This window comes from Ziziphus jujuba, chromosome 5 (assembly GCF_031755915.1).
Source record: "Ziziphus jujuba cultivar Dongzao chromosome 5, ASM3175591v1".
In the NCBI taxonomy this organism is placed as follows: domain Eukaryota; kingdom Viridiplantae; phylum Streptophyta; class Magnoliopsida; order Rosales; family Rhamnaceae; genus Ziziphus; species Ziziphus jujuba.
In genome coordinates this window covers 15,725,763-15,740,531 of record NC_083383.1, presented here as the reverse complement: position 1 = coordinate 15,740,531, position 14,769 = coordinate 15,725,763, and the positions used below count along the sequence as shown (strand labels likewise).

At 27.5% G+C, this 14,769-nt stretch overlaps 1 protein-coding gene across 1 annotated transcript; it reads left to right on the top strand.

Annotated features, from left to right (window-relative positions):
- The first annotated feature begins 11,826 nt into the window (after positions 1 to 11,826).
- Positions 11,827 to 13,367, top strand: LOC125422837 (uncharacterized). Its single transcript, XM_048475032.2, has one exon. The coding sequence runs from the start codon at positions 12,120 to 12,122 to the stop codon at positions 13,227 to 13,229; it is 1,110 nt and encodes a 369-aa protein (XP_048330989.2). The 5' UTR covers positions 11,827 to 12,119; the 3' UTR covers positions 13,230 to 13,367.
- The last annotated feature ends 1,402 nt before the right edge of the window (positions 13,368 to 14,769 follow it).

The following is a 14,769-nucleotide window of genomic DNA, read 5'->3' as shown; positions in this document are numbered from 1 at the left end:
AGCTGCAGTGAGGGATGAGATTGACTGGTATGTGATGCAAATTGTAAGCTTTGGTTGCAAATTAATATGAGTGATGCCACTGGAAAATTATCATGCTTAATCATGCATGTGTTTTGTTGTTGTGTTGGTTAATTGTGTGTGTATATATATATATATATACCGTTTAAAAGATAATTATTCACTGTATTATTTACTATTGTATTATTATACTTAATTAAGTATATATATTCTAAAATAGATGAGATTTACATGGAAAAATATAAAATGTACAGATTTTATAATTTTTTAAAAATAATTGTGGGGAGGAGGAGTTTAAAGTTGGGTTACGTATATTTCCTTTAAAAAAAAAATTGTATTTATATATTAGAATAATATTAGGGGTAACTAAAGTTAATTCCCTTATGTTAAACTACATTTCCCATGCAGTACTATCTTCTGCACTTCATGTTTTTAACTATAAAATTCGCCACATATCGCCCCCTCAAGCATTATTTTTCTTTTAAGACACTTGGTTTACACAATGGTTATTCCCATTAAAATCAAAATAACTATTCATTGGAATAAAAAAAATAGAATAATAATTCCTATTTATATTTTATCTTTCCATGTTTTGCACACTTGTTCTTTTTTCTGTGTTTTTTAATTTGGCATTTTTATCTTGCAATCACGCTTTCTATAGCACCATTAGGAGAGCTCAACAATTAAAAAACACATGTAGAAGCATGCACTTTAACACCCCGCACCACATTTGATATAGGATTTTTTTCCTTAGATTACTCTTGCCCGAATATGCTTAACTTCGGATTTCTTTCAAATCTTAAAGCCAATTGCTCAGAAAAGACCTCAGCATTATAAGAGTGATTATTATTATATTTGAATTATCCCCAATTTCACATTCGGACGATATGAGATTGAACATTAAGTAGTCTACCAATGCCTTTTAAATCCGCCCAATTGGTCATCACATGGCACACTTCCAACTAGGTACAGGCATAATAAGAGTAACTATCATTATATTTGAATCATCCTCAATTTCACATCAGACGATGTAGGATTGGACACCAAGTAATCTACCAGTGCCTCTTGCATCTGCCTACATTGGTCATCACAATCCATCCTCTTTGGAGTCCAACATCTTCATTGGCACACTTCTGATTAGGTACAGGCTCTGATATCATTTGTAACACTCCACCTCTATTGGCGGACTATCATTCTCTACTGATATTATTTCTAATTTAGCCACCACACTTGATATAGGTTTTTTATTCAAAGTTTTCAAGGAGGTTACTCAAACTTGGACAACTCTCTTTTAAGCACGTTTAACTTCAGAATTCTTTTAAACCCTCAAATCAACGGCTTTAAAAAGGCATTGATGTTATAAAAATGACTATCACTACACTTGAATCATCTCCTATTCTACAGTTGAACAATGTAGAATTGGATACCAGATAGATTGCTAGTGCCTCTTGCATCTACCCACATTGGCCGTCACATGTATTAAAGGCAATTCTAGTCATTTAAAAAAATATATATATGGATACAAATTATATATATATATATACACACTAGATATAGGCCCGTGCGATGCACATCATATATAATTGTGATACATTATTTTGATAATAAGATATAAAAAGTATTATAATTAAATCAAATATAAACCATTATAAAAACAATATTAAACCAAAATTTTCAATTCAACATAACTACTCCAAATTTTGAAAAACTTTTTTGAAGGCCACATTCGTGGTTGAATTGGTAGGTTCTCAATCTTTATCATAAATTAATATCTTCAATCATTTCCTATTTGTAACTCTGGACACTGCAACATATAGCTGTCCATAATTGAAAATTGGTTTTTTAAGATAAAGTTCGACATACGGAAGAGATTGACTTTGGCTTTTATTAATAGTCATAGCATATGATACAACCAAAGGATACTGTCTTTTTCAAAACTTAAAAGGTAACCTTGGGTTCAATGGAATTAAAGTCATTCTTGGAATAAAAACTTTAAACGCAGCATTGCTTCCTAAAATAACTTTACCTTTGAGAACATGATCGCCAAGCCTTGTAATGACCAGTCTAGTCCCATTACACAACCCCCAAGAATGATCAACATCTCTTAATAGCATAACAGGGATACCAACCTTCAATTTTAGTTGAAATTCAAGTGTATAAAGATCTCTTATAAGATCAATATCTGAATTCGATCTGCAAGTTGCATCAGAACTTAAATATGTATTTTTCTCAGTTCGATTAAGAGAACTCATGTATTCATTTATCGATTCAACAATGTCAAGAGTTGGAGCAAGTGTAGCTTTTTTTTGCAAATATGATGGGTCATTAATATTTTTTTGAGAATGAAGGATACGTGCTATTTACAATAGATGCAACTGAATCTTCTGTATCATTTATCAAAAGATCATTAGGTATATCAACCATTGCATGACCATCGTTCGGACTGCCAATTGTTCCATCTCCAATACTTGATATTCATTGTGACAAAGCCTTCAATGTTTCCTAGTCAATGTCCAAGTCAACACTTTAAAGTCTCATTTTTTTGTCAACTTCAAAACTTTATAATATTTTCTCAAATATGATGAGTTTAAAGTTGCGAGTACAATGTCTTGCCTACTTCTTTTTGAAATAATCAGCAAAATTTGTCTGAAATTTTCTCTAAACAAGACAATTTTACATCCAAAAGGTTGTTCCAAACTTAACGGATTGCTAAATCTTATATATATATATATATATAATATAACATTATATAATATAATAATAATAATAATAATAATAATATATTATATAGTATATAATATACACATGCACAATATTGTACATATTATATATAATATTATACATATAATATTATATTGTATAATATAATAATAATAACAATAATAATATTATCACTAATATGTAATGAAAATTTAAAATAAATAAATAAATAATTGCTCATCCATTAACACCATTTCATTTTGATTTATCATCAAAGCTTTGGACCTTCTAAGTTTTAGGACTCGAACTTTGAATGCTCACTGCATTTTGTTAGCATTGATCTGGTTAATAAAATCTACATGCCCTGATCATATTTGGTTCTTATTTTTTTCAATGTATATTATAAAGGTGTTTAAAAATTAAAAGTTTGACATCTATATATAATACTATTCAATCATAAAGTTCAGATTCAAAAATGCTTATGTATGTAATTTTTTCCATCTATAGAATTTAAATTCAAATTTAAATGTATTTATATAATTTAGTTCAAATTCAAATGTATTAAAATAATACCTTCATTCTATAGAATTTAAACTCAAATTCAAATATATTTTTTAATTATTTGCAAATAATAATTTATGTAACATAAATGATTAGTCAAAAAATGAGAATCCATGTATGTAGTTTTCTCCTAGCAATTATAGTTGTTCATTTAGTATTCTAAATATATATATATATATATATTCTCTAAATTTTAATATAATTTTTTTATTAATAATATATAATGTTTGAACTATATATAATCAATATGGGAGTGTGTCTAGAGTAAGGTTAGACCGCACTTCTACGATCAGGGCCAAAAATATTTTTTAATTCACAACCGTTGGATTTTAACATTGGATCTGGATGACTAAGATTGAAGGTGGGTTCATGTGTGAAAACTTTGCCCAAATCTCTCCTTTCCACTCGCTCTTCCCTTCCGCTCACAAATCTGATATCCTTCCCCCGCTTTCCGTCCAACTCCATGCACTGCACAGTTAGTGAGAAGTTGGAGCCTTGAATAATATATATATATATATATATAAGGTTGAAAAAACCATTATTACTGTTACTGAGGTAGCTGATGTCTGGTGCAAAGGCAGAAAGAGGAAAGAGATGGAAGATTGATTTCTAAATGAGTTGAAGCTTCAGGAAGAAATAATTAGTAAAGACCACTACTTTCTGGTGTGAAGTTAATGAAGAAAAAAGAAAAAGATTGAATGTTGTTGGTATCCAGCATTAGTAGACGATAATGTGGCTGTCAAATTCTTGATGCCTTTTTGATATGTTTTTCCATGCTTTCGAGAATGAAATCGATAAATTTTCAACAACCCATTCTTTTAAACAACAATTCAAGTGAAGCTTGGGGGAGACAAAAAAAAAAAGAGAAAAAACCAAGATCATGAAAACCATTAGATAATGGAATTCTTGATATTAAACACAACAGCAAGGCAATACAAAATATGTGAAAAATGGAAGGAAGTGTGTGCCGTCAGTGGTGTTAGTTCAAAATTCTGATTTTTGTTGGACGCCATTTATAAACTTCTAAGGAGTTGAACGAGTTATTTGCAAGTTTTAAAATATGAATATATATATATATATATATATATATGTAAAACCATTGGAGCCTGGCTTGAAGTATGAGAAGAAGAAAAGACATGGCATTGAAGCCTGCACAAGTCGAAATCGAAAGGTAAAATAAAATAAACTTTAAAAAGGAAGAAGATTTAAAGCTTTCTGCAGTGGGGAATGGGGACACATAAACTCAAAGTGAAGGTCATAGATCCAAGGATTTTTGGCCTGGTTCGAATTGGTGTGGGAATCAGTTTTGCCAGTGGGGGAAGGAGATCAGATTTCCCAACGGGAAGGGAAGAGCGAGCTGGAAGGAGAGATTTGGTCAAAGTTTTCACACGTAAACCCACCTTCAATCTCAGCCGTCCAAATCCAATATTAAAATCCAACGGTTGTGAACTAAAAAACATTTTGGTCCTGATTGTAGAGGTGCGGTCCGACCTTATTCTAGACACACTCATCAATATGGTAAACTAAATAATCTTCCAATGGTATGTTATCAAAATACTCCTAAAAAATTGAAGACAGAAAATTAGTTTAGCATATCATTGACGATAGAATCGGATTGACCATAGGCAAATAATTAATTTCCCTCTACTAAATACCCATAATATAATTTAATTATTATTATTATTATTATTATTATCCGGTAAACACATTCGTACCTTATAAGGTAAATTATTTATGGAATTTAAATTAAAAAATATTTACCTAATTAATTTTTTTTCGTCTATGGAATTTAAATTCAAATTCAAATTTATTTATATAATATTTTCCATCTATAGGATTTGAATTCAAATGCAAATTAAGATATATTTATATAATTTAATTTAAATTTATTGTATTTATATAATATTTTCCATCTATGAAATTCAAATACAAATTCAAATATATTTTTTGATTCCTTACAAATAATTACTTTTCTTATATTAAATACTCATATAATAATAATAATAATAATAATAATAATTAGATTAGCATATTATGGACGATAGAATTGAATTGACTATAGGCAGATAATTAGTTCCTCTCTACTAAATACCCATAATATAATTTAATTATTTATTTATTTATTTATTTATTTATTTATTATTATTATTATTATTATTTATCCTATAAATATATTTTTACCTTATAAAGTAAATTATTTATGGAATTTAAATTAAAAAAATATTTACCAATTTAATGTTTCCCATTTACAAATTCAAATTCAAATTCAAATTTAGATATATCTAATTATTTTAATTCGAATTCAAATATATTAATATAATATTTTTCATCTATAGAATTAAAATTCAAATTCAAATTAAGAAGTATTTATATAATTTAATTTAAATTTAAATTTATTTATATAATATTTTCCATCTATACAATTCAAATTTAAATTCAAATGATTTTTTTGATATCTTGTAAATAATTAATTTTGTTATATTAAATATTCATAATATATTATTATTATTATTTATTCTATTAAATACTCAATAGAAATTAATTGTCTTATTTATTTTTGTTTACGTGCATGCTTGACCACCAGCTCATTTGGAGCACCTTTTTTTGTGCGTTTTAGACTTTCCATTGGTGGTATCTGTTTTTGTTTTGATCCAGACAAAAGGAAAAGAAAAAGAAAATAAAAGGAAAAAAGGAATTTATAGACAACAAAGTAAAAAGGAAAAAAATTAATGTGTTTTTCTCTACTAATATTTGATATGTAAGTTTCTTTTAAACTAATATTAGTAAAAGTAAAGAGTATAATTAATATGTAATTTTGATAAAAATTACAATTCAAAGTAAAAGAATGATGATAGGAAAAGATTGCAAATAATGAGAAGAAACCAAATCCATAAAGTAAAAAAGATCTTTAACGGAAACAAAAAATTGAATTTTATATAAGATAATAATTGTCTAATAAATTATTCCTCATTTCTATAAACCTAAAAAAGTAAAGAATATATAGAATATTTTACAGTTGTGGACCAAACACAAAGTTTGCCAAAACCTAATATGGCAAAAATCTCAAAATGGTAGGCTAAAGAATACAAAACAGTATTTAATATGTCAAAGAAGGAAAATATATATTAGGCCTCTAAAAAATGATAAAGTTTTGGGATTGTGATTCTGATTTTCTGCAAAATTTATTTCTTTTATCCAAAACAATATAATATTTAAACTATACATCGTGCACAAAAAAACAAATTAATCCAAAAACTTGCATGGTCTTGAAATTCTTGGAAAATATAATTTTGTAGGCAAATGCAAAATGTAAGCTCAATTGATTTTGATTCTTCAATGATATCCTAATAAGGAAAAAAAAAAAAAAAGTAACTATTATATATTTGGAGAATTCTATGTATCAATAAATAAATGTGACAAGCAATACTTATAAATCATCATAATCATGGAAAGAGGTTATTTTGTCAATAAATTGATATTTATCCTTAAGTAAAATAATTAAAATTTAAATAGTTTTAAAGGTTACAACATATTAAATTGAAATAGTATTTATGCATAGCTGGATTAACCCCCATCGAACGGTTAAATGTTTGCCAAAATACTACAAATTACCAGCTTTATTACATTGACATTCTACTTTTTATCTATTCTTAGCATTAATCCGCGTGTAATGTACGGCATATGTAAATATAATATATAATTTTAAAAAAAAATCTATAATAATTAATTATATTCAAATCTAATAATAAAACTACTATTGTTTACGTGAGACAATTAATTTCATATGATTAAAAAAAAGATAGATATAATTATTTATCCTCATTATAATTAATTATACTTTTTATCCTTATTTTATATAATATAATTATTTTATTATTATTATTATTATTTACTCTATAAACACATTTTTACTTTTTAAGGTAAATTATTTATTAAATTCAAATTAAAAAATATTGATCTATTAAATTAATTAATTGCAAATAATTAATTTTGCTATTTTATTTTGTATTTTGTATTTTTTATATATTAAAATTTTCTATCCTAACAGGAAGAAAAAAAAATGAAAGAAATAGATAAAAATTACACTGGCTATAGAGTGTAAATATCTAGGTCGTTTATATTATATCACTGCAAGATGAAAAGCCGATTATATATTTTGTTATTATATGAATTTTTTTTTTTTTAATAGCTGTGTACAAAATTGTAACCCCTTACCCTTAAGCCATGTAAGAAAAAGCAGAAAAATTGAATGAAGCAAAATATAATTATGTGTATAGAAGATACCTAAAGCTTAACTCATAGGGCATAATCCGGACAAATACAATTTTTTGATTAAAAGGCTTGTGCTTGTTGTTATCATTATCAACTTAAAAGAATCATAGAAATATGGGAAAGATAAATATCCATAAAAGAAGAAAACATCCTTAAAATCCACATGTCTAGACCTAAAAATGACCATCTTGAAAAAAGCTATTGACACAGTCACACGCACACACTCTCTCCTCGAAAAGTTCAATGTATGAAGCACTTATATTTCTTTCTAGAAACATAGTCGACTTTTTTTTTTTTTTTTTTAAATTCACATTCTCTTTTGCTTTCTCCATATAAACCAACAAAAACCCTACCATTCTTTTATGCAAAGAGAGCCCAATAAGAGAGAAACTCAAGACAACAGAGAAGGGACAAGTTTCTCTTTTTCCTTCTCTTTGCTCACCAAGCTGCCTTGGAAGTTTTCTTTCTTCTCGAGAAAATTCATTTCCAAGACGAATAGCTAAGCTTCTGCAGCAGCAACCCGTCATTTGTATATATATCTCTCTCTCTAGCCGTTTAATCTATTAATCATATATTTGGATATATATATATATATATATATTTAGATACAACAATAAAAGGTAAGATTATAAATATAATTAAAACAAAAAATATCTTTATTAATTTCAATATAAATGTATTTGTATATGTAAAAATATTTAAAATATGTTTAATTAAAGAAACAATATATATGAAAATACATTATATATATATATATATATATTTGGATACAACTATAAAACATAAAATCATAAATAAAAATAATAAATAATTTAAATAAAAAATATGCTTTTGGAGGGAATTTATACACATATATTTGGAAACAACTATTATTAATTTCTATATAAAATATTTGTATATGTAAAAATATTTAATTAAAGAAGCAATATATATGAAAATATATTTTATATATATATTTGGGTACAACTATAAAACATAAAATCATAAATAAAAATAATAAATAATTTTGTAATTTAAATAAAAAAATTTGCTTTTGGAAGGAATTTATATATGTATATTTGGATACAACTATAAAAGGTAAGATTATAAATATAATTAAAATAAAAAATATCTGTATTAATATCTATATAAACATATTTGTATATATAAAAATATTTAAAATATGTTTAATTAAGGAAACAATATATATGAAAATACATCATATATATATATGGGCATAACCATAAAATATAAAATCATAAATAAAAATAATTTTATAATTTAAATAAAAAAATATTTTTGGAGGGAATTTGAAATAACAATATGCTGATATGTGTCACATACGTTCTACTTTTATATATTATATAGATTATATAGATATTAAGAATAAAAGGATTCAAACTCAAGTTATTAAAAAGGAAAATAATAACTTTACCGCTAAACTATCTTTGTAGGTAGGGACATATGGACACAACTTAAACATCCAATTTCCTATGTATTAGGATTTTAGGGGTAAAACTAAGGTTTTAAAAAAAAAAAAAGTCCACTTCTGATTTCAGAAAAATCTCTGTACCTCTGAGATCTTATAGAAGACCCATATATGAATAAAAAGGGAAGGATGATATGACCTCAACATCATCTCAAATTGGGTCTCTTTCTTCTCTTTTCCTCCGCATCTGTTTTTGGTTTATTGAATTGTTCTGGTTGGTATAAAGGTTTTGGTTTAGAATGGTTTGGTGAGGAAGGATCTAACAATAATTCTAATAATATGATTTCAATTAGCCACTTAATAAAATTTTGATAATATGCAATTTCTCGAAACCACTAAAAAAATTAAAAATATATATATATATATTGGAAAAATTGAATGCACATAAAATATGGATAGTTATATTATTAGATCAGCATATCACTTAATATTCATATAGCTTAAAAGCTTGGTCACTTTGGTGACTAACAAGTTATCATAATATATGAATATTAAATTATTAAAATAATTTCTTATTGGCTGTAAGGTAATACTTTAAAGAAATGAACATAATAATAAAAATAAAATAAAATAAAACTTTATTTAATACTACTGGTCTCAGTAATAATAGTAATATCTTAGATGAGAATGCTTAATCAAGATCCATAACACTTTAGTGAAATTGGAGTTGATCACATAATTATGAGAAATTTAATCTATTAAAATTACTAACAGATAAAGCAAACCAACGGAGAGAAACAATCACATCAATTTTTTATTATAAGTAAAATGCGTACACATTAATGATTTGATTTAAAAAGAAAATCTAACACATAAATTGTTGAAGCGCGACACATAAATTGTTGAAGCGTGGGATTCCACCCTAAAAGTTTACCCTATGGGGGGGAGTAACCCAGGTCTGGTCAACTTGAGATTTCTGTTCATGGGGAGAGTAGCCCAAGTCTTGCCAACATGAGATTTATGTTCACACATCTATAATCAGTCCTTTGACAACTTAAGATTTACGTTTGTGGGGGGGAGTAACCCAAGCCTTGCCAACAAGATATCTATGTTCACACATCTATGATCAGCCTTTTGAATTAAAGACCACCAGCTCTTTCCATTCAATCACACACTTAGATTTTTTCTCATGCATGCATAACTTTGTTAGAATTTTGGCTTTAATACCACTTGTTAAGATTTAGAATTCTACTCTGAAATTTTAATTTTATATAGGAAGTAATCAAAGCGTTTTATATATTCTTTAGGGTTTCCATATTTAATCAATATGGAACTTATGTTCGCACAGCTATAAAAATTAGATGTTAAGATAAATATATCATATAAGCAATAATATATATCAAAGTTCTTTGAGCTATGCTATGACATATTAAAATAATCTTCATAATGCAATTTTCTTCATGTATTTCACTTAATTGCTTATTAAAAATACTCTAACCAAACATGTTTGCTATCTTTGCATATACAAAACACATCTAATCGAGTACATTAATTAGCTACATTTACCTTCATAATTTATAAAATTAATTGATCAACCTTTGGACAATCCTTATATATTATATAAATTATGAGCTTTCAATTACTTTTGTACATAACATAATATATATAATTACGACATCAATTATAAGCATCAACTTAACAATGAGTAACTGAATACAAATTTATTATAAATTTAATATTCATAAAAACTTAAAGTTTGGCCACTAACAAACTATCATAATATTTGAATATAAAATGACATAAATTTATTAATAAAATCTAAAGTTTGGTTACTTTGTAACTAGCAAACTATCATGATGTTTTAATGTTTAATTACATAATTTAAATTAAACAATAATGTTAAAACATATAAGACACATAGCTTAATGGTCCTCTAAGGTATATTTCAAAGAAACCAAGTAAAACAATGTATATATACAGTCAAAAAAACATGGTATACCCTTGATAACATAAAATATGGACCTTTAATAATCAAACATAATGCTAGAGGTTATTAAAAGATGTTTGGTTATATTATTGATTTATAATTAGTTATATTTAGAATTTTTTTAAAAAATTACTTATTTTTATGTAGTTTATATTAGTATTTGATTAAAATAAAAACGTATCACTTTACCTCATCATATTGCCAAAGATTTATGGTATACTTGTTGCATGTAATATTATTCTAAATAGAGGGATTTTTTTTTTTTTTCTAATAGAATGAAGGGACTTCTCGAGTAGTACAAAGAGTTAAATTTAATGTAATCCATTTTATTCTAATTCAATTCTGCATCCAAACAAAAATGATTGCAATTTTTATTAAAGGAGAAATTGGATGTTGCCAACTTTAGGTGCAACATTTATACTCTAAAAAACAGCCAGGTGACAATAATCATGGGTCCTGTATTGTAGGTTTCATCATATCTAATTTATAGTATTATTATTATTATTATATCATTTATAATAATTTTTTATGGTGTTTCAAATTTACTATCTAATAGGTGTACTAGGAAGATTATATCAATTAAATTAATTTCATTTAATTTTTTTATTATTAACAACAGCCTTTTTTTTTTTTTTCCTTTGGTGAAAATTAACAGCCTACTTCACTGCATTGTAAGCAACAAAATTAATGATAGCCATTAAACTTTGGTAAGTACAAAACCATTCAATATTTTTTTTTTTTTTAACGCTTGAAACTTCGATGAGACAGCATCATTTTTGCATTATTACTTCCCTTCAACGAATAAAGAATATAATTCATTACAAAAAATAATAATAATAATAATAATAATAATAATAATAAAAAGAATATAATTGATTAATACCCATCAACGAATAAAGAATATAATTCATTACAAAAAAAAAAATAATAATAATAATAAAAAAAGAATATAATTGATTAATAAAAATCTAAATATTAAAGCCACTTGCAAACACATAATCGGTTGGTCCAACCCAAAATGTTCTGAAGCTTTAGGATTAGCTAGATTATACCTTGAGGCCCTTTTGAAGGGTTGGTGAATTTTCCTCCCGCCTTTTGGACTGGTAGGTTTCTCTTTCAGTCTCCCGTCAGACACCCATGCCAGCATTTACACAACTTCATAGCTGATCAACCATGGCTGCCAAAGAGAAAAGCCATGCCCTATCACTCATACAAGCCCTCAAAAAAGCTTCAAAAGATCTCCAGAACAACCCAATTTTCATACTGTGCAGAAACCAGACTGACCTAAAAGCCGCCATTGAAGCTCTTCTCGAGCTTTCAACCAAAGCAAACCCCATTCTTTCGGCAGACCCATGTCTCTCTAACATCTCTCATTCACTCAACAATCTCAGGGAATTACTCCGAGACCTCGAAGAATTTCAGGGCTATGGAGTTCGTTCCCTCTTCTATCGCCAAATTACGAAATACAAGATTTCCCAAATTGGGTACGAAATCGAAACCCATCTCCGAGCCTACATAGATCGCGAAGCGATCTTTGATCTCGTGCAAACTTTGAGAGAAGAACCGGGGGACGAGGATGAGAAAATCACGGCCTTGATCGAGTTCGAGAATCGGCTATCGCAGGGTTTCGATAGGGATTACCAGGAGCTGATTATGAAAGCAGGGATCTTCTCCATTCTCGAATCGATGCTCTGCTTTTCGAACTGTTCGAACAGAGTCAAAGACGAAGCCGCTCTTGCCGTTCTCGCTCTGATCGAATTCAACAAAGATGTTTTCGTTGGAATGGTGTTTATGGGTTTTACAATTCCATCTTTGATATCAATGGGTTCTTCTACTTCGATTCGAATTCTTTCTTCGCTGATCGCCAGGATCAGAACCCCTCTGATCGATGAACTACAACATAGAAAACAAATCCCAAGAATTATCAACCTCTTGAGCTCGGAAAATCGGTCGGTTTTGATGGCGGCGATGAATTGCTTGTTCGAGATTGCGTTTTACGGTTCGAAAGAAGTTATCGGAGCAATGCTTGAGGAAGAGCTGGTTCGGAAGCTCTTGGAGTTACAGAGATTGAAAATTGGATCGGATTTGGAAAACGAAGATTTTGCATTTGAGGACTGCGTGAAGAGGTTTGCTTTGCAAATAGAAATGGGAGAGGGGGTTGAAAATAAAAAAGAAAAGGACGAATTTAAATTGGAAATTTTGGAGACTGTTAGGAAAGCCTCTGTTTCTGATGCAGAAGCCGCGAGCATTGTTCATGATATACTCTGGGGTCCTTCACCTTGAAAATCGATCAAAATTCAAAACCAAAGCTCTCTCTCTTTCCGTTTTTTCTTATTCTTTTATTTTTTAATAAACATATTTGGAGAATTATTACAACCTATTTAATTCAGTTAGTTTATTTTATTATTATTATTATTATTATTTTTTGAGAAACTAATTCAGCTAGTTGTTGTTATTTTGGATATACAAATATTGCTGTTTGACTATAGAAGGTTATAATTATTATTATTTTTGAATAGGAAAGGAAATTAGTGATAGAGAATTAAAGATACGATGACTTTTTGAAATTGTGCTTATTTATTATTATTATTATTATTATTTTCTAAGGAAGTTGTGTTACTTGTGGATTCCATTGTTGGGTTAATTAATTGTGCTAATAAAAGGTAATTATTTCTTTTGGCACAAATCATAGATTTTTTTGTCACATTTTGAAGATATAGTTTAATGATTTATGTGGTTGCTATGTTTTTATTATTAAACTGATCACATTTTGGCCATCATATATATATATATATATATAGTGTTCATTTTAAATTACGTGTTTTGTTTGATGTTGGGTGGGGTAACCAAAATAATTTGCACGGTCATTGTGGACCGTTAAAGCCACATCGAATAGACTTCAACCTCAGTTGTAATTTTTCTTTTTTTTCCCCTACCTTTTACATGTCAATTTCCACTATTAATACTGTATCATTGTAGAGTGATCAATGATCATGTCTATTAAGATACACATTTTTATATTTATAATACTATTTTATTTTATTGGTCATTGCCGCCTAGTTTTTTTTATTTATTTTTTTATTTTTTGGGGTAAATATATTGCGGCCGGCTTAGTTTACATTGGCCAACGTTGAGCTTCTCACAAGTAAGAAACACTCCATTGACATGTGATTGATATTTTTTACTGAAAGAAATTCGATGGAGCCTAACTTATCCTCCAATCCTATGCCCACGAGAAAGGAAATCTAGCTTTCTATATGGATACGATAAGTAGAGGATCTTAGGAGTTACCTTAATTTTGATCATGACTTCAACTTATTATTAATTTAAAAATTTATAAAAAACATAGCTCTTGAAGTGAGAGGTGTTTTTTGAGTGATCTGGATTACACAAAATGAATGGATGCAGAAGAAAGAAAAAGAGAAAGAGTTTTGTTGAAGAAATATCAGAATATTTCATGTATAAATTTCTTAAATAATTGGTTGATTCATCCATGCTAACAATATTTCTGTTTTTCTTCAAATAAATATATCATATTTTGAGTTCTTCATTCGTTCAAAATAGAAGAGATTAATTGCTCCACTTTATATGTTACTAGGAGTCTAGGAAGTATTTTTCTTAAAAAACAATTCTTGAGGACAGGTAACAATTCATTTTTCTACAAAACATCTATTTTCATTACTTTTTTTTTTCTGTAGATGAATTGAAAAATAATTTATCTTGCAAAATAAAAGAGATTAATTACTTCGTTTTGTATGTTACTAGGAAGTATTTTTTCTTTAAAAATACTGCTTGAGGACAGGTAACAAATTCATTTTTCTAC

Excerpts from the sequence above, each read along its gene's own strand:
- LOC125422837 (XM_048475032.2), top strand. The coding sequence starts at position 12,120 with ATGGCTGCCAAAGAGAAAAGCCATGCCCTATCACTCATACAAGCCCTC.